This window comes from Python bivittatus, unplaced genomic scaffold (assembly GCF_059951505.1).
Source record: "Python bivittatus isolate LINGU-HERP-01145 unplaced genomic scaffold, Pbiv_v1 ctg000850_np1212, whole genome shotgun sequence".
NCBI lineage: Eukaryota > Metazoa > Chordata > Lepidosauria > Squamata > Pythonidae > Python > Python bivittatus.
Genome location: NW_028277112.1, coordinates 38,715,560 through 38,742,295, shown reverse-complemented (window position 1 = coordinate 38,742,295; position 26,736 = coordinate 38,715,560). Strand labels below are relative to the sequence as shown.

The 26,736-nt window shown below is 38.3% G+C and overlaps 1 protein-coding gene across 4 annotated transcripts in view; it reads left to right on the top strand.

Annotated features, from left to right (window-relative positions):
* Positions 1–1,061: 1,061 nt before the first annotated feature.
* Positions 1,062–26,736, top strand: part of PCSK5 (proprotein convertase subtilisin/kexin type 5) — a 243,739-nt gene continuing 218,064 nt past the window's right edge. For 2 of the 4 annotated variants that reach the window (XM_088129839.1, XM_088129838.1), the window contains exons 1-2: positions 1,070–1,899; positions 18,125–18,229. In XM_088129839.1, coding sequence (XP_087985965.1) covers positions 1,699–1,899; positions 18,125–18,229 — 306 coding nt within the window. In that variant the 5' untranslated portion in view covers positions 1,070–1,698. Of the gene's footprint in view, positions 1,900–18,124; positions 18,230–26,736 lie in introns of all 4 variants that reach the window. The other 2 variants (XM_088129840.1, XM_007428170.4) reach the window with 2 other exon arrangements.

Below are 26,736 nucleotides of genomic sequence, written 5' to 3'. Positions count from 1 at the left end.
TGAATAAAGTTTACCACTATACACATTATACCCCTTTCAGAAGGAAAAGGAGGAGAGGAACCAATCACTGCCCCTAACATTAAGGAGGAAATCCTGCTAGCCCAAATCCATGACTTAGAAACTCAAGTCACTTTGCTCTAACTTGAATGGATGATGCTAAATAGCAATAGTTAGAATATCTGTATTGTTCATTAAACGATCCAAAGTGATCCAAAGATACCTTTTTTTTTTTTTTTTGCCATTTTTAATGCCTTGCCTTTGCCATTTTTAATACCTTGGAGAGAATTATAACACTATGAATAGAGTTCTGCTATGTTACTTAAAATGTGAATGATTATTTCATTTCAAATTATCATTTGGATCTAGGGTTATTTTTACACACTGATAGTTGCTTAGAAATAAATGTCATGCTGGTTAGAACTGGGGGAAAGGAACAACACCATACTGTTTACAATGGTATTTTAAGGTATTGCCTAAATAAAGAAAAATATGTGTAAGCCAATTATAAAAATACTGGAATGTCAGATGATTGCACGAGTAGATAATTTCAAACATTTAAAAAAAAGATGTGCCGATCTAAGCATCACATTCATTGATACCTTCTTTGATTCATACTACCTTCTGATAGCCCAAGATCTAGCTAGTCTGATATATTCTATATGCAGCAGTGTTTGTCTGTCTGTCTGTCTGTCTATCTATCTCACATATATGTTCACCACTGAGAATATTTATAAGTGACTACTGTGTGATCCGTAGTTAGTCCCACTAAAGGCAGCTACAGCTGATAGGATGATGGTGGAACCGTTTTCTCCTGTAACCCAACGCAAATGGTCTTCAGAAAAGTTCTGTAGGTCCTTGGCTCTGCAGGTCCTTGTGGATCTGGGCAAGGCAGCCCTCCCCCCGGGATTAAGAGGTTGGCTAACTTCCCTCCCTCTTCCTCTCCATTCGATTTCCTGACATCTTCCCCAAAGAATGGGAATCGGGAAGCGCTAGGACCAAGCACGCTCGGAGAGACCGCTGGAATCTCTTCTGTGCAGAGTGGTTGCCGCCGCCGCCGCCGCCGCTGCCATTTCTACCCGCGTTCCCCGCTTACAGAAAAAGGAGGGGAGAGGGAGGTTACCGAGGCTGACTGAACTCAAGCGCTGGACTGCCAAGACTCACACTGCCTGCTGCTTCTGCTGCTGCTGTTTCTGCTCTGGACAAGTGAGGAAAGCAGACCGAAGAGGGAGGGGGGAGAAAGTGAGAGGGGAAATCAAGCTTGAAGGAGAGAGGGAAGCCCAGAGAAAGAAGGAAAGGATACCCTCGTCTCCTTCCAGATTCTCCATGGCGCAAGCAAAGAGACTGGAGCTGAAGAAAGTGTGAGGTGGGGGGAGACTGATTCGTAACTTTTCGACGCCTAGACGCGATTTGGGAGGCTGGGAGGAAGGATTTGCCTTTCAAGCCCTGGTCACTTCAGCGCCTCAGGAGATTCAATGAGCTATTCCGGGCTCTTTCTGGCTTCCTTCTTGAGGTAACTTTTGGGAAGTCTTGTGGCTGCAGCTGCTGGTAGAAGTGCCCGGAGGAGAGCGGGGAGCCTTGGAAGAAGTACTGGAGGAAAAGAAGAGGGAGAAAGTTTCTGTGGAAAATCCGGCGGAGATTCTTTTCCCCCCGCTGCTTGTTTTTGTGTTTTGAGGGTGGGGGGGAAAAAGCGCCGAGAAGATGATCTGGAAGAGCAGCTGTTGCTGCGGAGGTGTCCGAAGCGGAGGAGATTTTCTGTGTCTGCTGCTTCTGTTGATGGGTTTCTTATTGCCCGCCTGCAGGACTCGCTTGTACACCAACCACTGGGCTGTGAGGATAAGTGGCGGGCTCCAAGAAGCCAACCGGATAGCTAGCAAGTACGGCTACATCAATATAGGACAGGTAACCCTCCTCTGGCGGAAGGCCACGCGCTTTCCCGACCGCTTCGCCTTGCAGCCTTCGCGGGTGAGGGGCGGGCGGGCAGGCGCACAGCTGCAAGTGCTGGTGCTGCGGCAGGCGCGGGAAAGGGAGGAGGTGGGCGCCCTTCTCCCCTCCTTCCCTGTCATCTCCTGCAGGCAGCCACGGAGCTTATGGAAGCGGGGAGCGCGGAGGGCAGGTAGAAGGCTGGCCGTGTCTCATCCTCCCGAGTTCCTCGCTCTCAGGCCGAGAACTGGGATCGGTTACAAGGTTGCGTGGCTAGGAATTGGGAGAGGGATAGCGAAAGCAAGCCGGTTTCAAAAGCCCAAGTGAGAGAAAGAGAGAGCGGTTGGACGAAAGGCAGCGTTCCTGGGGCGATGACATAGTTTTGATGCTTCCGAGCTCGCGAGGGGAGAGGGGGGATTGCTCGGGCGCCGCTTGAGGAGGCAGCCTAGCGAGAACCTGTTGGTGATTGCTGGTGAGACCTTAAACTGTGGGAGGGGAGGGCATATTTAGGCAAGTGGGGGCTTGCGGAAGGGGAAAGGGAGACGTTTCCAAACTTCCCGGGTTTAAGAAAGCTGAAAAGGCAGAAACCTGCTACTTCGGGTGTTTGTTTCTTTGACCAAGAAAAGTACTAGGCAATACTGTTGACGGGGAAGTCCCATGGCGGTGGTGGACATCGTTTGTGCATGTTCAGAAGCACTCATTACTTCCTAATTGCTAGATCTAGATATTGTGTGTGGAGTCCTTTGAGCTCAGTCTCCATTTGAATTCTAGGATTCCCAGCATCCCTTTTTTGCTTCGTTAAACGTATCTTCTGTGCCTTTCTCTTAATTTTCACCTCATGCCACTTTATCAAGAGACATTAGGATTTGCAGATACTCTGTGGGCTGGAAATATGTAAGTGGGAGACCAGTTAGCCATGGCATACTTCGTGTGGTTTCCTTGATCACAAAAGATGATAGGCATTTCAACCAGATGGATTTCCTTGTTGTGTTTACAATCCTGCCCACCCCCCCAAGCTAGGCTCTCTTCCCTGAGTAAGAAGGCAGGAATTTGGTGTATCTATTCTGGTATTTGTGTCCCCCCACCCCCATTAGAATTGTGGCATAGTCATCAAGAAGACAAAAGATTTGGGAAACCATCAGCAGTTAGTAAACGGCAAATTACCGTCTGTCCTGGATATCCCCCAACCTCAAGTCCTCATGATGCATTAGAATAAAATGCCTATCATCCCCAGCCATATTGACTTGGCTCCTCCCTGTGTCTTGAACTATTTCCTTACTCTTTCCACGGTGAACTTTGAGCTTAGCAAATGGAAACCAAGTTTTCAACAAGCAGATGGTGTGTGTCCCTCCTCATGCAAGGGCCAAGATTTTGCCTGGGCCTTTGCCAGCGTAACAGAGAAAGGGAGGAGACAGAAATTAATTTGTAGCATAGCTCATCAGGGCCAAGACAGAGCTTTTTACTGCTAAGGTTGGCCCTTTCCAAAAGGAAGACAACCTTGAATTTTAGAGGACACCCCTAAAAAAGGTTAATGCTTTCATATATTTTCCCATTTTAAGACTGATATATGGGGGAGGGAAAGTTGAGGAACTAAACTTCATTTCATCCTTCTTTCCTTTCATAAATTACTTATCTGATAGGAAGGTAAACAGAAGAAAGAGAAAGTTGTAGAATTCATGAGAACAAAAATAGCCCTTGCTGGATCAAATAAAACTCCTGTCCAGTCCGACATTCTGTATGCTGCAGTGGCCAACTAGAAACATCCATGAAACCACCAAAGATAGTATCAATGCAACAGACCTCCAGTGTTTAGAAGCATTTTAAAAAAAATATTGGAGGCAATTAATATCCATAATAACTAATAGTTATTGATAACTTAATTGTCCATGAATTTATATCCTATGTTTAGTTACCTATTTTTGTTACAACATGGTTTTTTATGCTGATTGTTAATGTTAACTTATTAACTTCTCATTAACAGAAGTTCAGAGAATTGGGAAAATATGTCCTGTTAAAGAACATGTTGAAATCATACAAAAGGTGGTTGAGGTGAAAGGAAAGCTATGAAAAAGAAAATGTTCTGAGTTGATTGGCAATATTTTGAGGAATATTGTACTGTTTTAATTCTATATAAAGGAGTGGATTAAGTCTGTCTAATGCAGGTGTATCTGGGAGATTTAAATCTGGCTTTAGTTCAGATGAATTAAATAAGTTGACACTGATCTGATCTGAGACATATCTAGCTAGTTTAGAAACACCTGGAATTTGTAGAATCCACAGATGTTTACAAACACCTGGATTTGCTAGACCCAAAACTGGTAAGTAAAAAAAGACTAAACTCATACAGATCTGAACTCTGAGTAAGAAAACACCTGCAGGAGGGGCTCTTAGAAATGCCTCTGCTACTATATCTTCCTCCAAGATAAGAGAGGAAAGCAATTACAGCATTTCATTTCTGGCATAATCCCTGTGTTAACATATTGCATATTTCATGGCAGCTGTCTATAGTGTGAAACAAAGTTTATGGCAAAAACTATACTATAGATCTTTATTTGAAGTTATCTGAATTCACAAAATACAACTGAGCTATCATGCTTCCCTCTCTACTGAGTTCTGTAGATCAAAGGACAGTAACAGTAACTTATCATAAATTTAGCTCACATATCCTGTATATATATAATAAACCTTTCAAATATAGTTTATAATGAAACTTAAAATGAAAAGCTTCTTTCATCTTCCATAGAAATATTATGCTAATACATGGGTATTGTGAAATTATTTACATCATGCAATCAGCTTCTGCCACTGAAAGTTGTATGCTGTTCAAAAGATACTGAAAAGGAAATGATTTACAGTTCTTTTTAGCTTGACTTTTGCTCCTTAGTCAGCAAAACCTAGACTAAGCATGAATATTCACCTTGACCAGAAATAACACTTGCATTTTAACATTTACAGCTCTATAGTTGTTTGTGTGAGTGTGTCTGCAACAATTGTTTATATTCCTCATTCTTCTGCCCTCACAACCAAATCACAGCAATTTGAGAGAAAATTTAATTTACATAATGATTTCCACTTGGGTGAAAGGAATTTTTCTGTTTTAATTAATTACTATGTCTTATTTAGGCTACAATAATATATTCCATGTACACATGTATCTTGAATTACTTGGTCAAGCAATTCAATGAATTTGTATAATGAGAATTCCTATATATAATAGCACTACATATTTCTGGTATTAATACTAGAATAGTTCTACTTATTTCTAGAGAATACTATTGTTTTGGACATCTGGAATGCCTGTTGATTATTTTATTTTATTGTGATTTGTTTATTCACATCAACATTGTCTTTTCTAAAGATAAAATAATTTGCAACAATTCAGACAATAATGGTCACATAGCAAACACTCAGTTATATAGTGAATACAATTGATTGAAGTCCAGTATTGTAGTGAATGATCTAAGACAGCTGATAGTATTTTTAAAACATAAAATATTGTGTGATGGATAGATTATAGAATTGTTCCATGGCCTACTAACTGAAGATATCTATTCTTTGTATTCCACAGAACAGCAAACACTCCCAAGGATATATTTTGACTCATTTACTTTTAGGACAAAATGAGAGGCCAGAAAGAGAGTGATTACATTGTTAGGATTTCTCCTTCATAGATAACATGTTCTTGTTAGTAATAACTTTTCTCTATAAACTGTACTCAGAAATTCCATATAAATTAGCACTGTGTCCCTTTAGTACATGACATGCTGTGACTTTTTTACATCTAATTGGACACATTGATATACCGCAATCATTTACCCAAAAATCTGTAGCCATTTTTCTCTCTTGTCAGTTTTACTTACTTTTGCCAAATTAAGGTTGCTCTATAAATTGAAATTTTTCATACTGCTAAACAAATAAAGCATATCCTGGAAAAGATAGCATTGTAATAATTTGTTATTCTTATTCTATGGGACCAATAGAGCAGGAATAGTTCATAACAAATGGAAGACTGCCTTTTTTATTATTATTATTTTGAAAGCTTTCTTTCCAGAATCTGTGTTACATTCTTCTGATATTAAGGTTTACTTTTTAAAGTTTCTAAGCCTACAAGCAAGAAATTGGAATAAAAGTATAATCTTTCCCATAATTGTTATTCATACATGCAATTCCTTTCAAGAAAAAAAGTGCTTGCTGTATATATGTGTACACACACGCGCGCACGCACACACACACACACACACACACACTGTTTTACATTAGATTGAATGTTGTATCCCACATATGTCTTATGGAACATATACAAGAGACATGTATGTTTACAGAAATGTGGATGTTTTTACAGAATATGGATGAAAGTATTATGTATGTAAGATAGACTTTTCAAAAACTGCATGTTTAGAAGTCCAAAAGTAGACCTCCAAAATGGGCCTTTTTAAGGGGATATAGTGATAAACATTAGATATGAGCTTGAATAGTCCTTTCTTCTCTTCTGACAAACTTGATTGAACTTTTTCCTTCTATTTTTAAATGGATAAGAATTCCCTGTAGTGACCAAATGCAAATGGGTTCTGGTTAGCATTAAAAATGATCTAATTTCATTCATTCATTCATTCATTCATTCATTCATTCATTCATTCATTCATTTATTGTCAAACATAATCCTGGTTTGCTGTTTAACCATAATGTAATTTATTTTATTTATTTTATTTATTATTAAATTTATATGCCGCCCATCTCCCCCAGAGGGTGACTCTGGGAAAATGTAGTAATGAATGTAATGTGGACCTCTAGTAAGTTTAAAAGTGGTGGATCCTTCTAATATTCTCCTCCTGAGGCTGAGACAGAAAATGAGAGGGGAGGGTAAAACTGAAGAGTCTAATTCTCATTCATTTAATACTAAACTATGATTTAACACTGCGTACCAATTGGCCAGCATGATCTGAAATAACATCCTAACAGAAAGATGTAACTTTTGTGTGCTGAGCTTGATACTTGTTCACTGAACACAACAGCCCAAGAGGTAGGCAAGCATCTTGCATATTTTGGTAGGAAAACAGACTTAGACTTTAGTTGCTCTGTGTGTGTCTGTGTTTATATTCCTGTATTAAGAGCAGTCATGCTATCTTACCTGTGATTGCCTGAGATTGTATGTATCCTACAAAACGAAGAATTTAATTGGGGATCCCTATGCACTATAAATCAAGTCAGTGACTTGTTGGTGGCTTTTCCATTTACCTACTAACCTGGTTATGTTCATTGAGAATTGGCAGATAGAGTCCCAAATAAGCTTACATAGAACAACTTTAAATGAGAGTTAGCAGATTAATTTACTTATGCCCAATTGGTATCAAAAGTATTCACTGGAGTATAACCAGTGTAATACTAACTTAAGGTATTCCTGTCTTAGACTTCTCTCAAAGAAAAATATTAAGTTAATTTTATATTTTTAAATGTTAACTACCATTGAACTGTGACTCAGTTTAATGTCTGACATTTTCAAGAAGGGCTAGGAAAAATCTCTTGCCTGAAACCATCCAGAACTGCTGCTAGTCATTATAAATCAGGAGAAGCCAACCTGTGGTTCCCAAATACTGCTGAATCAAAATTTCTAGCATCTTTCACCATAGGAATGCTGGAAGGTATGGTTCAGGAACATCTGCAGTAACACAGGTTGCTTGGCATAGATAATGCTGAGCTACATTGATCTGTGATCACATAATACAAAGCAGTTTCCTGATCTGGCACCCTCCAGATGTGTTGGCACTACAGCACCCAGAATTCCCCAGCCAGCATGAGAATTGCAGTCCTAATACATCTGGAGGATGCCAGAATGTAAAAATAGTAGTCTGTAATGACTGGCAGTAGTTCCCTTAGCTCTTTATATACATACATACGTACATACATACATACATACATACATACATACATACATACATACTGTATGCATATATTCCACTGAAGAACTAATTGAGGATGAGGCATGACATTCTAGCTCCTGTTTGGGGAAGAGGGCAGGTCAATTATTAACTTCTCTATAAATGACTCTATTGATACACCACTTGGGTTTAATATTTAGGATTTCTAAAAGATGTGGTTTAATTTTTTTTCTTTAAGTATTACAATGAAAAATCTGTTTTAGGGAATGTGTACAGGTAGTCCCCAGTTTAAGAACGAGTTCCATTCCCAAGGTCTGTCCTTAAGTCAAATTTGTATGTAAGCCAGAACAATATTATTGTATAATGCTGTATAAGTATTGCGTACAGGGAGTCCCCGGGTTAAGAAGGCCCGGTTTACAGACAACCCATAGTTAAGGGTGGAGCCTATTGCAGCAAAAATTGAGTTAAATACACAATGATTCAAGTTAAATACACAATGGTTTGAGTTCATTACAGGTAGTCCCCAGTTTAAGAATGAGTTCCGTTCCCAGGGTCTGTCCTTAAATTGAATTTGTATGAAAGCCAGAACAGTATTGTATAATACTGTATAACTAGTATTGTGTAATGAACTCAAACCATTGTGTATTTAACTCAAATTTTGCTGCAATAGGCTCCGCCCTTAACTATGGGTTGTCCGTAAACCGGACCTTCTTAACCCAGGACTACCTATATCTTAAAACTGCAACCTTTTGAAGAGTTCATTAAAGTTTTGTCATCCAAACTGTCTTGCCACCTAAACTTAAATTCACAGAAATATTGCAACAGTAGTATGGTTTGGAATGCAGCCATGAAAATTACAGTATATTGATGTATCTTTAAGTCCTGTGGCTTCCCCCATTTCCTGTAAACACTGTTTTGTGCCAGAAATACATTTGGGTCTTTAAACTAAAACTTTCCTTATACATAGCACATTGGAGAGCAACTTAATTGAGGAACATTACATTAATACCACTATAATATTCCGCAAATCAGCAAAGGGAGTAGTTAACTAAGATTCAATATCTATGTTTCTCAAAAGTTAAATTATTTCCAAGACTGAGGTATTAAAATGAAGAATGGCAATTAAGTCCATGTTTAGGCATGCATTTATCTAGACTAGTAATCTTCCTGGTAGGTTTGTTTCTACTGACAGTTTTAAATCAAGAATACTGTATTGTAATGTAAGGCCAGTGCTGCTCTTACATTCAACACTCTGTGACTGAAAGTCCAACCATGTTCTCCCCTACTGTAAAGCGGTGTTAGCTGCCCCCAGTGGCATCTGCAGAAAACTGCAATTATACCAAAATTATGACACCCATGTAGTGATATTGTTTGATACATCTTCCCCATCTGCTAAATTTTCCTTCATGGTGAAGAATAGAGGAAGGATCATCTCTATTCTGCTGCTGTTATGTACATAAAAGGGTTAAAGTTAGAAAAACCAAAGGCCACTCCATTTGGGACTTTCTACGCTGATTACCCACAGTATTATTTCCAGTAGCTCTGGAAAGTTCTGTGCTTTTTGATATATAGATATATAGTTAATGTAAATTCTTGCCTGCTTATGTTTCTTTCTCCTCCTGCTTTTGCCTTCCTTTTGCTCCATTTTGACAGTTAACTGTTTTGTTGTTTGCTGATATTTAATAAATAAATTTCAAGCTATATTTTATGCTTGCTGTACTGAATGGTTTGCGTGTTTCCTTTGACCTCGGTATAGGGATTGACTGGAAGTGTGCTGGGTGCATACGAAACTGGAAATTACCCACATTAATTTCTCAACAGGTATCACATAAATGCTGCAATTATATGCTTGTCCTGTCTTCTGATGTCCATAAGTTATAGCATTTGTGTGGTGACATCATCATGCATATTTGTCATTTAACCACTCTATGCCCCCACCCCTTCCCTGCAAACACCCATGGCTACACCATTTGGGAGGCTGTCAAGCAACACATTTTAATGGATGCCGTTAAGCAGGCACTCATTAAGGCGAATGGGCTAATACCCTGTTGTAGCCAATGAGGGTATTGCACGTTATGTTACCAATCTCCTATCCTGGTTGCCTAACTAAAACTGAGCTTCTGTTCCACTTTCCCACATTCGTGTGACATGAAACATAAAGGCAAAGAGTTCTTTCCTTCCCTTTCAATTTTGCAAATCTCATAGAAAATGAGGATCATCTACATTTTTATTGGTTGTTTACTTTGAGTGCTTTTAAGCTGCTTCAGTTGTGTGACTAAATTTTCTACTAAGCTTTGAAGAAAATTCAAGGGAACCTGAGTACTCCGTGATGTTCATATTTTTTATGAATTTTGCTGCTGGTAGTGTTTTTAAAGTACAGAATTCTCATTTCTGAAACTATGTGAACATGTCTATGATATTCAGCAGAAGGTTGGGATTAAGGTTTCATGGGAGGTATTTTGATTGTAGTTTCTTGAGTACCTTTTAGAGTAGCATCTATGGAGAAAGGATCAGTGAGCAGAAAGCTCAGAAATCAGAAATGCTTTAGTACTATGTTCTCAAATATTTTGCCACCTGCTACAATATCCTATTATTTTCATATCATATCAATGTAATTAGCAAAGATCCTTGTTGTATAGTCAGGTTTTATAGATTTTTATCATGAAATAGGTCTCATGTGTCTACTGTTTCTTACTCCTTAGACAATGGTGGTCACTGAGAACTGGGGTTGTGGGGCAGGCCCATTATAAGCAGTCTTCATAAGTGAAGCTACATTATTACAATCTATGTTATCACAGTTTGGCAATCTTTGGTAGCATCACACTTGAGCACTTACAAGATTACATATTCATCCACTACAACATATTGCCGAGAGTTCTGAGGATAACTTCAGACTCTTTTTGAATGCCATACAAACTTATTGAATGCACATTTCCCTGCTCCACCAGCTATTACAGGATTTAAAGGTAATAGCTTTTAAAAAGGCAAAGTGAAGTGTTTAACATTAGAACTGAAAAGCAACAGTAGAGTTTTGTTTTGTTTTGGGTTTTTTTGGTGGTGAGTGATGTCTCACTCATAAAACAACAGCATGACATTGCTTTGCACACACATTTGTCTGTTCCACAGCAGGAGCCCAGAGAACAGAAAGAACAAACTTCTGAGGCAAGTTAAGGACCCTCGTGAATGCAAAGCAAAGGGGTATTTATGGGGTCTGAGCTACAAAACAATAACACTGCCTTGAACCTGAATTTGTCTGCACCACAGCAGGAGCCCAGAGCATAGAAAAGATCAGATGTAATCCTTTAAGCTCACATTTTTATACTCTGCAGTAATAATCTATTGTCAGACAAAGGACAAAGTAAAACAAATTACTTTTCTTCAAATTTAATAGTGTCATTTCCCCTAATTTAAGCAATAATGTTCATTTATTTTTGTTTAAAGCAAGCAGAATGATCCTTTTAAAATTTTCAGCCTATATGTTTTAATGTAAAACAGGCATGATCAGTATTTTATTTTCTCCATCCTCCCTTTTCCATTCATTTCTTGTACACACATGACCATATGTAAACATACACACAAAGTAGAAATACTGTATTTTGTTGGTTTCTGTTCCTAGTCCCTTGTTCTCTTTTTTTCTTCTCTGTTCTGGACTCATTAAATTTGCTGCCCAAGTCTTTACACTGATAAACAAGCTAATAAAGATACATAAGCCCACAACTCAGCTGTACTTTTCTCAAGATATCTGGCTTAATAAAGAAAACACATAATATACATCAGAGGGTTTCATTAGTGGCAGCTGCTGCTGAGTGTATCCACCCACCATAATCACAAACTGCTCTCCTATTCTCTCTCAAACTAAGATCAGCAGTTGGGCTATTCTGCACAACAAAAAGTTAAAATCCAAGGCAGACAAGGAGCAGCAAGAATAAATGCCTAATTTATAGATATAATAAAATAAGGTCTCCATGGTTCTGACTGGTTCCAGAAAAATGTCATTGCCATGTATGGCACAGAAGCAGCTGGGCCTTCTTAAACTTTCTGCTGGTCTCCCCTGTAATTAGACTCTATGTTGTAGAGTCAACAGAACATGCAGAAAAAACAACAGAAGCCCCTATATTTGATCAAACAGCTAATCACCATTGAGGATATTTGGGAGATAAAGCTGATTGGATTAATAGCAATAGGCAAACATATATTATTTATATATGGAATTTGCTTAGGGTTTGCTTTTTTGGTGAGAACTCAGAGGCTGAGTTCCAGACTCTCCTCTCAGGAAAACAGACTTAGAGATGAAGCATTAGATGATTAGTACATGTTTTAAAACATTTATGTCTTAGTTTCTTTTCCATCAAGTACTGTTTCCAATGGCTAACACCGGTTTTAACAACACAGACATGGACTGTAAAGAATAAATCTGAATAACAAAGAAACCTGCCATCATATAGAACACTGATATTAAGAGGAGGCTAAGCACTGAGTTGTAAGCCAAAATTCATACAGAATAATCCATTTCTGATCAAACAAATAAACATTATAAGCAAAAAGCCCCAGAAATTTTGACTGAATGAAAAATTGCTACCTAATCCAACTAGTTTAACTTCGGCTGATGTCATAAAGCAGAATGAGAAGAAATCCAAAGAAAGTAGTGAGTTTCAGACCTTCAAGTAGTATCTACTCCTCAGTTTGGTATAGTGGTTAGAGGCACCAGGCTAGAAACTGGGAACCTGTAGTTCTAGTCCTGCTTTAGGGATGAAGCCACATGAGTGGAGGTGTATGGTTTTGAAAGAGCTGCATTTTAGAGCTCTAGAATGAGGATCTTCCACTGAACCATTGTTCAGCGCACTTGTGGGGTTGGCAAGTATGCGTGCATCCTCCTGCTTTGCTGCAAATGATAAAGAAGATCAAGCTGCTGCTTCTGCATATCGGGATTGGTAGCTGTTTCTCACCAGTTGGTGATGTTCAAAATGGGGGATAAAAGCTAGAGGACTAAATCAGTGGTTCTTGTTAACATATCCTGCATGCTTGAAATTAGGAGACTGCTGTTGTGGTAATCTGAAACATAGACAATAAAAACAGTGGGAAGATTGTTCTATTGGAACAATGGGAACAGCAGATTTTAGGCCAGTATAATTTTTTGCCAACTCCACAGTTTCAGTTTTATCTAGCAGTTTAGGTTTTATCTAGAAAATGTCAAGTGTAGTAGGATTTTGAAACTTCAAAGTTACTTCCTACAACTTTAAGAGAGTTCTCTACCACTTGAGATAACTCTGCAGTTACCATTACTACAGAATTCAAATAAAGATGGCTTTGTACCATCTGTATTCAGCTTTATCATTAGCTATTTCCCACTATTTATGCTCAGATAATTGACTTGGTAATTTCTCTATCAAAATATAAAGGATTGAGGTACTAGGTTGAAGAGACCTATGAGAAATTTGAAGTATCTCCTCACTCTACAAAAACAAGGGTCTCTTCAGAATTGGCAGCTACCCTAAGAAGAAAATTACAGCAAAAGGGGAAATTGGAAAGGGATAATTGGGGAAGAAAGGGATAATCCATACTTCTTTATATTTTTTCAATCAGCCTGTCATCCCAGGTAGAATTTGGTTTCCATTATCCTTCATTCCATTGAAGACAATGTTGTTTTTTATCCAAGCCTTACTAAGGGTAAGGGAATAGAGGATCATGACACTTTTCTAAAAGGTTGTCCCCTTGCTGCAGTTAATAATTATATCTTAAATATTTATTGAAGATTAGTTATTATTCTGTCAATTCAAGTTAAGTACATCAATTTCTGCAGCAAGTTAAAGTTGTAGAAATAAGTTGTTTTTTTATTCTTGCAATGGGTTCTTTCTTTGCAAATTAATCATATAATAGCAATATATGTGGACTGGAATTGCTATTCTCCATTCTTTATTAAATTTATCTTACTGATAGGCACATGAACTGACTTAAACTCAGAACTATGTGTAAGAGGACTTTATAATTTCATCCCCATCGTAGTCGATGTCATGAAATGAATCACATAATACTCATATGTCAAAGGGAGTTAAAGAGCCCTCTTTCAGTAAGAGAGCATTTAGGGACCCTGCCTTTATCAGGGAGACTGATCAGAGCTGGTTTCCTGATGGATATGCTAACTTGGAGGAAAGTGTTGAGTATATGTTAAGATTGGGTAGGTGGGGGGTTGTTGTTGTAGATGCAGCTTGGCTAAGTCCAGGTAGAATGTCTGGCACTCTTGGATGTGAGTAGTAAGTGATAGTTGTGGGGCGAATCATTTGTGGGAGTTTGTTTTGGGTGCTGTGGTTTAAGTGAGATTGTGGGTATGAGTTATATATAGTGATTGAGTTACTGTGTGCATTTACTGTTCATGGTTTTTAATGCTATGTGGTTTTGGTTGGTTGCTGATTAGTTAGAGAGGTTCAATATGGAATCACATTTTGGAGGAAATAGGCAGCATGATCCTAGTTATTATCAGGTATCCCAGGTACCTGGGAGATATGGTAGGGGTGCTGGACCATTTCAGGGGAAGGAAGATCAAAATTTATTATGGATGTCCACTTCTAGCTTGGCAGCCCCAATCTTAGGTCCTGATGGTTGAATCATTCATGACTTTGGGTTTACATTGCTGCTAATAAATGCCAGGTCCATTTGTAATAACCCTAACCCATGCTTATCTATGACTTGATTCTGGATAAGCTTATGGACCTCCATCTATTACTGAGACCTGGTTAAGAGTGGTGATACTCTTGGACATTTGCCCTTCTGGGTTTTGAGTCCTGCAGCAATCTTGGGCTCAGTGTTGGGATGGTGGTGTTGATCTTACCGGACAATGTATTTGTGACCAGGGCACTCTTCCTGAGATGGTGGGGTGTGAGAACCAATGTGTTTAGTTGGGCTTTAGGGATGAGCTGGATATTTTTATGATCTACTGGCATGCTGACTGGGGAATTCTGAGAGTTGTTCACACATCTTAAAGTAGCTGAGGTTGAGAAACTGCCTTAGGGTATTGGTTGACTTCAGTCTCTGTGCCATGGGTCTGGGACCAAGACTGCCAGTGATTTTCTTGGCAATCATGGACTTGCTTCAAGTGTTCTCAAGCCTGACATATGCTCAGAGCAATTGTATGGTTATCTGAACATGGGGATATTAAACCTTCCCCATTGTCATGGTTGGATCTCTTTCTGATCCAGTTAAGATTAATTGCCATAAGGACCTTTGCAGAGTAGGGATCTGTTAGGAGGGTGTGCCTGATGAATTCAGATGGTTTCTGGAAGCACTTGAGGAGTTTCCCAACTATCTCAGAGGCTATTTCACCATTTGGTTGATTACCCTCTAGCACAGGGTCTCAACGAATGTGCTCCTAAGTGATCCCCTTCTGTGTCCCGATCCTGAGGCACACCTTGGTTCTCTGAGGAACCATGGGAGCTGAAGCACCAGAAATGATGCCTAAAGCACTGATGGAGAAAGATCAAAAGTAAATGTGACCAAGCACAAATACAAATTCAAATTTCTGCCTACAGCATCATTACTTTTTCTCCCTTATTGTGTTAGTATGTTGTGGCCAGCAGCCTTGTTTAGGAGAAGAATGGACAGGATGATCACTCACTTTGGCTGCTGTGACCAGCATTTTGCTAACTTGGATTTGCCAAAGGTGACTCCTATTGGGCAAGTCTGATGTGATGGTTGGGGCCTCCTAGCTTTATTATTTGGACTCTTTATGGCCTGTAGACTCTGAGGAAGTATATTGAGTCTCTCTGGTATGACCCCAGCCACTTGAAGGATTAGACCATGCCCTTCCTAACTCTTATGTGGGGGAGGGAAAGGTGACTTGCTGGATCCAGGAAGTGGTTAATGCCTCTCTTTGGGAAGGGGAGATGCCAGCAGCCTTGAAACAACCTTTGGGCACCCTCTCCTTAAGGAATAACTATTTATTCCAATCTTCCCTTTTGGTCAAATACATGGTGATCAATGCAGCTGCAGAGCACCCTGAAGCAAATAAATTATCTGGCCCCATTTCAGGCCTGAGTATAGGATGGATGTGACCTTAGCTGCTATAGTGGATGAACTTTGTTGGGATCTTGATGGAGGTAGGACTTTTAGATCTCCTGGTTGCTCGTTTAACCATGTCTTAGGGACTGTCTGTGGGGGTTGAGGATTGGTGGCAGTATTTTATAGTGCTGTCCCTACATCAATGGGCCATTCCAGTCAGTGGCAGTCAGGCAGTTTGGCTCAGTGGTCCCTCCCTAGTTATGTGCCACAGGGGTAATTTCCTTCTCCCTTACTGTTCAGCATGAAGTTGCTCTGGGAGGTCATCTAGAAGTTCAGGGTGTGATACTATCAATATGCTGTTGATACTCAGCTTTCTACTGCAACCCCTTCCCCCCACAAGGCCCACCAGGAGATTGTGTCAAAATCCTGCCCCAATGACTAGAGACTGACAGGGTCTGGATGGGATGAAACAGTCCAAAGTTGAATACAAGCAAGATGGAGTTACCTTTGGTTCATTGTAGTTGTCTGTAGCTCTGGCTGGGACTCTTGAAGGGGTGGCATTGTCTCAAGAAAGTAAGTCCACTAATTACAAGTCTTTGTGGACTGGTGGCTATTGCAGGTAGAGACTGTGGCAGTATACAACTTTAATAAATAAATGCTTCTCATTAATTGTATTGGGTGATTGACTAGGTAAATTGTTTATTTAAATTGTATCCTGAGGTTAATAAAAGGAAAACATTACACTTATTCTGACTAGGCATTTGGTGTGACAGGTAAAGAACAGTGTTGAAATAAAATGTTTGTTGATAGTTTATTGATATTATTATAAAGTATTCTATAGAAAAAGGATTATTGTTGTAGCCTATTATATCAATTACCATGAATGCTATAGGCTTGTCTGACATAAATGCAAATGTATATTTTATGGTGAAGCTAAAATAATGAAAAAACTTTTTTTTTCTCAAAGCTTGATTATATAACTGCACTGTTTTCAGTTATTTTACTTCTGATTCACATGAAAATAGATACAGAGTTATTGCTCTTTCACTGTTAAGCAAGACTGAGCAATATACATACATTATTTCGTTCTAGATAACTAATATCTCTTATTCTATGGAATGAACAAATAATAAGGAACATAAAAGATCTGCATATTCAGTAATATTGAGTTGAATCATTCAGGATTAAAGATGTTTTCCTTTTTAATGTAAAGCTTAAAAACAACAGGTGGCCTGGTTAGGGCTTAGATTGGTGACCTCCACGAAATATTGAAATATGTATTGGAAAAAGTCAGTGGCAAGTCACGGTCCTACATATAGGTCCCTATAAGGTCACTAGGGGTCAAACTTGACTTAGTGGACTGTTTTGTCAGTAATTTCATATATCCCCTTTTTGCTTACTTGCTTATTATGAATTATCATAATTTGTGGAAATTTTGCTCTTATGTAAGGAATAGAAATGAAATCTATGGTATTTGGTAGATAATTATGAAATTAATATTGATGGTGGTACAAACACCCTACTTTTCTTTTTAGCTGTTTTTCCAGTAAGATCTCTTATAAAATGGGTACATGATAAGATCTGCAGTACATGATAAGATCAAGACACACACTCTACTCTTTCATATCTGTCTTCCTGATGTAAGGTGCAGGTTTTGTCTGGTAACATCATGATGCATCTCTTGCCCCTTCTCCCTGCCCTGCAGATGCCTATAAATGCAATGGAGTGCAAACCAAATGGTTTTTTATCTACAAAAAAGTTGGACATACAATTCAGAAATTATCTGTCCATTTCCTAATTCTTTTTAGAAAATATAAGCCTTTAAAACAATTTAGTCTCTTTTCTAAAGTCCAAAGTTCTAATAAGAACTTTGGACTTTAGAAAAGAGACTAAATTTGGGATGGATTTTTCTCATGAATTAAATATGTAAATAACTGAGCAGGTTACATTTTACAATAAATATCCTTAAACAGAATGCTTTTAATGCCTTATTAGTGGATTTTTAAATACTTCCTTCTGAAAAGATAATGTGGATCTTGATTGGTACAGAGACATAAAATATTGCATATATATTAAACATTAAAAAGGTGGATACAGGCAGAATAAGCAGTTCAATTATTATCTCCAGTTATACAGTTACTGCCACAAGGATAGTTCAACCATTTCATATTTTATTTTTCTTTCTGAAAGGTGAGTACTGAGGTTCAAATAACATGTCAGCACTGCTAGAAATTGCATAATTTATAGACCTTTTGAAAAAGAGGTAAATTGCTTTTCATAAACTGTCTCTCTCTTTTCTCCCCACACTCACCCCAAAATATTTTTTCTCTCTACAGATTGGAGCATTGAAGGATTATTACCATTTTTACCATAGTAAAACAATTAAACGGTCAGTTCTCTCAAGTAGAGGTACTCACAACTTCATTTCAATGGAGCCAAAGGTAAGCTAACCTAGATAGTTGATCATATATGATTCAAGCCTTTGCATTTTTAATTTGAAACTTTATGCCAGGGGATGTTTATCTGGATAACATCTATAGTTACAAGAACTGATTGTCATCTGCTCGTTAAGATTCTGTTTCACATGAGAAGAGAATGGTGGTGGTATTATACTGTACTATACTAAGAATAGTGTGCCACCATTATTTATAAAATAGCACGTGAATATTGTGATTTGCATGTCAAACCTAATATAATATAGCAGCTTGTAATTATCTTACTTCTAAGCAGTGACCCTTTCTTAGAATAATGAAGGGTTTGACAGTAATTTCTACCCCAAAAGTCCACCATTGAAATAAGTTTTTGAGCAAGGGTTTTTTGTTGTTTTTGCAAAATGTATTCTTTCACATACATTATTTGGCTCAAATGTTATTATTAACTCACTGCATGCCTCATGTTAATGGTTTATAATTTTTGTTTTTTGTTTTTCATTTACAACCTTCTCCACAATAAAACTTTTTTTAAAATATATACTGCCTCTTGGATATAAAGAATCATGATTCTTTTATTGTAGTGAAACAAATAGATATGCGTGTAACAAGGATATATTGTTACTGGAATTCTACTCATGGCAATAATTGTATCACAGTATTTGATTATTTTAAAATATATCAACTTTAAAATTTTCATCTTAATTTTATAAATTGGTATGCCAACATGATGTATCTGCTTATGATAATTATATGCTGGCAATGGTGATTGAGGAATATATATTGGTGTGTTGCAAATATTAAGAACTTCAATGTAAAGTAGGCTGCATTATTATTTCTTGTTCACAAGAATAATGCTAAGACACTTAGTTATTTGATCATATAAATGTGGAAGGAACAGCCTCACAATAAAAGTTAAATGCTCTCGTTTTTTGCCAATAAATGAGTATCTGGTCATTTATTTTATAGATGCTGGTTTTTGATAATTTTGTTACATATTGAATATATTGCTACAGGAAAATTAGTAAGCAGGTAATCTTGGTTGATCTACATCTTACAGAATATCTTAAAGTTTTCCACAAAAACTAATTTAAGTAAGATATGGATAATTGACAACTTGTACATTCTTTTTTCATTTTACTTTGGTGTTTTCATTTTGATTATAAGCAAATTATTGTAAACTAAAAATACAGTCAGTATAATTTCTTATGAGAAACATTCTTGACTAGATAGGAATGTTGATAGGAATAAATGAAATGAACCATTAGAAAAATAGAGGCTGCTTTACATTAAAAATAATATGTGACTCCTCATATTTATACATCACTGTCACTATAATTTTCTAATCAACAGATATCTGTAAAGGTTGAAGCTGTCATACTTTGAATTAATGTAGCATTTATATTACACCATATTTAAATAACTCTGGATGGTTCACAATAATCAAAATGCACAAATAAAACAATTGCAAATTAATTTGTTTAAATGGTATACCAGAAAATCCATCTCTTTTTATTACTAAGAGCTTTCTTACTAAGCCCTTTAAAATGATCTATTACACTAAAATGCTGTTCAGTATATCTGAACAAGAAACAGATTGATCTACAATTTTACACTTATTCTGTCCACATTAGTATAACAAACAGATTGGCATGTAAAATATAATCCATGGAGCTGCAGACTTTCCTTTTCTTTCCTTTCCTTTCCTTTCCTTTCCTTTCCTTTCCTTTCCTTTCCTTTCCTTTCCTTTCCTTTCCTTTCCTTTCCTTTCCTTTCCTTTCCTTCCCTTCCCTTCCCTTCCCTTCCCTTCCCTTCCCTTCCCTTCCCTTCCCTTCCCTTATGCTGTTCATTGGGCTGGATATAAAGATGGACTATAATTTTGAGATTAGCAGGATGCACAGAGCTGCATCTTGTTGTGGAAAAAGTAATGATACCTACTTGTCCACTTTATCCTCATTATCATACCATCTCAGAAACCTAAGCTCTAGAAAATAAGCAGGTATCACGTTCTCACACGTTACAGTGTTGATAGCAGCAGTACTGAAGGCAGATTAAGGTATTTGAACTTTAAGCTGAAGGAAAGCTATTTATTGTTCCACTGGCTTGCAACAGATGTAACAGTATCCTGATGAAATATAAACATTTAAAGCCACAGATGTTGAAGGATTTTGTTTTGCTTTTTCAACTGGGACATATTGGGTTTCAGTCAGTATGCCCCACTTCAAAAAGCAAAACAAAATTACCTCGCTGATGCTCATTATCTCAGCATCCAGATAACAAAGTATTTATATAGCATTTTCACCAAGTCCTTAAACTTAAAATCGCTTCACATATGTTATGTCAACAACATTTATAATGGCCCTACCAATTTAGCTATTACCATAAGCAATACTTCATTATACATTATACATTTATTTATTTATATCAAATTTATATAGCCACCCATCTCGCAAGAAGTAACTCTGGGTAGAGTTAACTCTGTACAATAAAGATATAAAACAATGAAACATTTCAAAAAACCATTCATTATTGAAAAGTTTAAAAGCATACAGTGCACAAGAGTTTAAATTAGCAAGGGAGCCACCTCAAGATCTCGCTGGCCTCCTGAGAACCCCCAGGCCTGATGACAAAGGCAGGTCTTGAGAGACTTCCAGAAAGTAAGAAGGGATGGAGCTGACCTCACTTTGGGGTGGGAGGGGGGAGAATGTTCCATACATTATAATATGTATAATGTTACACATATTATAATATTCAAGTAGAGCACTAACCTGTCTATTGTTATCAAGGAATTCACAACTAAAATGGGATTTGAACAGGAAATTCATATTTTGACTATTGTCTTAATAAAGATCTACTGCCCATATCACACATGTGTTTACATATCATGCTGAACTATGGCTAATTTTAATAATGGCTTGTTGAATAAGCCATAATGATTATTCATATGTAGCTCTAAGATTTAAATCATGATTTACAATATACAGTGACTGTGTTCACACATCACACTGAACCAAAACCAAACAGACTACATTATGATTTAGCACGATTTGTGAATCTAGACAGAATGAGAGTATAAGACAATCAGCACCATGTTTTTCAAGACTCTTAATTTAGAAAAAAGGGAAATGCCTCATTGGAGAAGGAAAACAGCCAACTATTGGCTGCTCAAGATTCTTGGGGTCCTTGAAAATGTTACACACTCAAAAGTTCAAGCCTGGCTTCTTTGCTAACTGTTGGGTGTCTTTCTCCAGATACAAATGCATCAATCTTTGCATGGATTTGCCTAGTATTGTACTTTATGAAAATCCAGATTCCCATTATTATAACTTATTATCCACAAACATATCTAATAGAATCTGAATTGTTTTTGTTTCTAAGTCGTGCACATTACTACAGGTACCTGTTTAATGAGCATTTGGATTTAGCTTACACTTTTGCATGAGCATGATAATTAATTTGGATGTATGCCTCCCATCACACAGATCTGCAGCCAAGGATGATACTTCCACGTGCCCTTGATAAAACCACATCGGTTATCTTTAAGATACATACACAATGCTTTGCATAGATAGCATCATAGGGAAACAGTTCTGTTATGGATGGAACTACACATAACAATATAAAGCTGGCCTTCTATTGGCATGTCAGAATGTCCTAGAACTGGGGAATTCTGGGAGTTTTAGGCCTAATGCATTTTATTTCACAGCCAGGTTGAGGAAGCTGGCTTAGCAGTAGCAGTGACAAGACTCAAATGGTTATGACTGATAGGGGAAAAAAACCTTCACTGGAGTGTAAATATTAATTAAAATCTAACTATGACAGGAGAACTCGAAGACAAAGAAGTAGAGCCCTCCATAAGATTTTTTCAAAGAGTTTGAAATTGATATTGCTGAGTTCTTATGACATCATGAATATAAAAAATGCTCCCCAGAGTAAATGTTGTAGTATAGTTCCAATGTTAGTTGATAGATAATGTAGGTTCTCACTGAAGGTCAGGTAGGAATTTGTTAGGATTAAGAAGGGAGGTGAAAGTGTGGCCAAGTGTATTGTCAGTAGAGAAAAAGTAGATGTGAGCAAACCCATACACTGTTGGAATGTTGCATTCTGTTTTGAGATCACACAAGAAGGACAAAAGAAATTGGATCTGTTGATGGTGGACCTGGGAAGGTTCAGGTGGAGGAATTGGAAGGATCTGGCACCTGCTTTGCCCTTGTCACTAGCTGTGTGCTGCCACGAAGAACACTGCTTCCCAAAAGAGGGACAGTTGTTTTTTTCAGCAGTGAGCTTCACTGGCAGCACCACTAGCAACAGCAGTTGTGGAACTTTGAGGTAGAGCTGTTATCACCACCCTTATAAGCTGAGCAGAGGCATGAAGAATGGTGGCTGAAGTGGGATGTGAGACTAGACCTCAGCTTCGGATCTGTGATTGTCTGGCTCTGGATGAGAAAAGTAAGAGTACACTCAGAAGAATCAGACCAGAGAGGACTTCTTGCACAGGAGGAAGAACTTTGTGGCTGATGTTGATGGTTCAGGAAAGTAGAGGGGATCACCTTAGAATAATTTGTTTATGAATTCCTATGACAGAATGTTGGATGTAATTCATGGGCTGGCAGGAAAGATTTAGTGAGCCAGGTAAGACCCTAACAGATTGACTGTGTCTTATTAGAATATTTCCCTGAGCACAATCTGGAAAGTGCTTATGAGGGCTTCCCTCATGAGAAATTGGGGCATGAGAAATTGGGGAAACTTTGGCTGGTCAGCGTAAGATGATGTTGCAAGGCAGTACTGAGGTTTAAAATCTCCTAGGAAGATGGTTAGTTGGGAGAAAAAAAAAACATGAAGGGGGGTAGTTGTATTGTTAGAGTTGTTAGGTGAATGTATGCCTAGATGGCTGTGCTAGGCTAAGCCTACAGAACTGCTCTGCATGTGATGGCTGATACTAGTGGGGTGTGTGTTGAGTTGGGAGAATGTGAGGGTAACTATGAGGAAGTGATTGTTGTTTGCCTCTCAGATTATGCAATGGGCCCCAAATTGGGACTCTGACAGGCAGGGAGAGGAATAGTGGGAGGGCACTAAGTAGGCTGTTGTAGGAGATCCACATATTGATGCATGTCTCTTCTTTTAAGCCAGTTGCCAGTTGATACAGGTAGCAAATTATTAGATGACCTGGTCTCTAACATACTGGTAAATGCCAGCTTTGTGGCATTTAGATTACATCCATCTACAACATGGTGGTCGATGAGCATGTAAACCTGGTGTATATTACTGACTGGGAGCAATGGGGATGTAGCCCTCCCTGAAATCTGGTTTCATATCCTGCACCCAGGTTTCAGGTCCTGCAGCAGCACAACATAATTGTATCTAAAACGCTTGCAGTGGCAAGGAGCATTGCATAACGGTATGTGGCGAGCACCTTGGGAGACAGGAGGAAGAGTCACAGATTAAATAACTGTCATACAAAAGGTATCTTAGTCCACAGAAGCAGAAAAGGCATGGGAAGCATTTCAGAAAGGATCCTCCCTAGTTTTCCAGAGAGTAAAAGGAAAGGAGGGGAGGAATACTTTCAGACTTGCAAGATTCTGTTAATGTAACCTTAGAAAAAAGGTACAGCTAGTATTAATTGATGTGCTTCTTGTCTGGACTACCTCGGAGGGCTAACACATTGCCCTTGAGGTGGCTGGTGTGAGTGTCTTTGTATGGAATTGGGCTGGAAGATAAGCTGCATTGCTGTTAGTACTGACTACCTGACTGCTTAGCAGCTGCCTTTCACATGTATATTGTCTCATGAGTACTACACAGTTCTTAACAGTTGGTCCTGATCTGGCTCTTGAGTTAATAGCCTCCATGGCGACCATGGACTTATCACAAGTAATCATGGTCCCCATGGACTGGCACATGCTTGAAACACTCTTTACTTTGGAATATATAAGAACACTGGAATCTGTTTTTGCTGTGGTCAGATCACTTACTTGTCAAATTACACATTGTAGGTGCATGGCTAGTGGGACCCTGATGATGGTCTACCTGAATTCAGAGAGATTTCAGAGAGTGCTTTGAAAGTTTTTTGAGAGCTTGGCAGGCAGTTCCAAGTTGCAACTGGTTGATATATTTATTATATAGATTTAGACTCTAGGTGGCTCACAATTTGAAACAGAAATATGCAAAATATAATGTGCAATATGAAAAATACAGAAAACAACATCTGTCCAAACAACTTACTCTAAATCCAAAAAAACCCCCATGTGATGAGGGCACCACATCCACCCTACCTCAAGACCTGAACAGCCAGGTATTCAGTGCATTTCGCTCCCCCCTCACAGATCAGAGAGATTGGAGAGGAAGGGCAACAGAGTAAGTAGGCGCACAACGGGGAATACACTGGGCTGTTTGCTGAGTGCACTTGCAGCTGCCAGTGCCAGTGCATTGCTTTTGATGTGTATTCCCCATTGTGTGCCTGCTTACTCTCTTGTAATCCCTTCCTCTCCAATGAATGCAAATACAAACATTAATTCCCTTCTTGTTAATTATACCAGCATTGGGGTAAGCATTCCAAAGGGAAGGGGAGTAGTTAGGAGACAAATAAAAGCGGAAGGTGTGAAACTGATCGGACTTGTCAGTTACAGGCAGCAGATGTTTGCTGGCTATCCCAGCACTGGGGTGAGCATTCCGAAGGGCAGGGAAGTGGGGAAAAGGAAAGCACAGTTGTGGTCATGTGATTTCCCACTTAGTGACCATTTCACTTAACAAAAGAGCTGCCAGTCCCAATTGTGGTCACTAAGCAAGGACTGCCTATACATGAAAACTCAGGTCATGATGGGTGGTGGAAGTCGATGCTCATGGGCCCCATTTCTTGATGACCATGCTGTACGGAAGATTGAAACTTGGAATGTGAGAGGTATTAAGTGTAACATACGCAAATTAACTAGTGAAATGAAAGAAGGAAAATTGGTAGATTGTGTATGAAATTAAGAGAAAGGGGAAGGATGTAATAGATCTGAATGAAGATAATCTGAGTTGTGGAATGGCACTGATGAATATGTGCATGGACAAAATATGTAGGTTTAAATATGAGTAAAAGGTCTAAAATGTATTGAATAATGTACATTTATATAAAATGTATATAATATATTGGTATATTATACATTGTATTTGATTTCGATTGTCTTTTTTACTTTATTTAATATAGTGTTTATCACTAGATTTGGTCTGGTGATTGAGACAGCGTTTGAATTGACCAAGAAAATAAAAAGTATATTGTTCTGAAAATTCATTCCAAAATATTCTGTTAGGTGACAGGAGTGGATGGATAGGAACAAGATGAGAGACTACAGAAAAGGTGATTGGGCCATTCAGAACCACTAAAATAAATTGTAATGGTGACTGTTTCTAACTGTTGAAAAAAAGGCCTATTAGTTTTAAACATGCAGGTTAAAAGCATGATTTATTTAATTGTTCATTATGAAAGACTGGGAGCATTAGTGAAGGATACAAAGTGATGAGAGATTCTGAATGTGGAACAGACCAAGTATAACATCTGGAAGATTCTGCATGAAAAAGTATTAGAAGATAAATTAATCTCCCAACAAAATAAATGGAGAGTGAGTGTAAGGAAAATGACACTGGAAGCTGCTTGGAACAAGTGAAAAGAATTATGCTACAAAGTGCCACAGAAGTGTGTGGACTTACACTAATGGGAAGTATGAAAAAGAATGCTTGGTGGAATGATAAAGTAGAAGAAGCTATGTATAAAGGAAAACAAGTATATAGGTGTAAGATTGTTGCAAAAAAATTAGGGTGAGCAAAAGATATTGTATAATGTGGATAGAGAGAAAAAAAATAGTTGAAAGAATATAGCCAAAGACTAAGAAACAAATAATAACCATAAATAATTTAAAATAATAAAACATATTCCCCAGGCAACCTCATCCAGTCAAAAGCAATCCAAAAACAAATCCTGACCTGTGTCTCCCCCACCACCCGTCCCCAGATTTGACTGGCCCTGATCCTGCCTTCAGGAAGGTTTTGAAGACATGGCTGTTCCCTTTGGCGTTGGGGCCAGGATGCTAGATGAGCTCGTCCTGGGTTGTAGAGTATATGTTGGTATGCCTGATTGTGTATGATTTTTGTCATGTTGATTGTTGTCCATTTCTTGAGTGTATTGTAATTTTGTTTCTGTTTTTGTTATTACTGGAATTGCATTAATAAGTAAAATAAAGACAGGCACAAAATCTCCCAAACCAGGCCTGGGGAAAAAGGCAAGTCTAGCCAGATTACACTACTTGAATGATAGGACTTGGAGTAAGCCCACTCTGACAGATCTTATTGGATGGGCAGAAGTAATTGGAGACAAGAGGTCCTGCAAAAAACCAGGCGCTATGTCAAGAGTTTTACAGATCATACCAGCACCTTGATTTGTACAGGAAGCATACTGGCAACCAATGCAGCTCACAAAGCAGCAGCAGTACATGGGTGCACTGACATAAGCCAAGAACTACTCACATCACTGTACTCTGGAACGG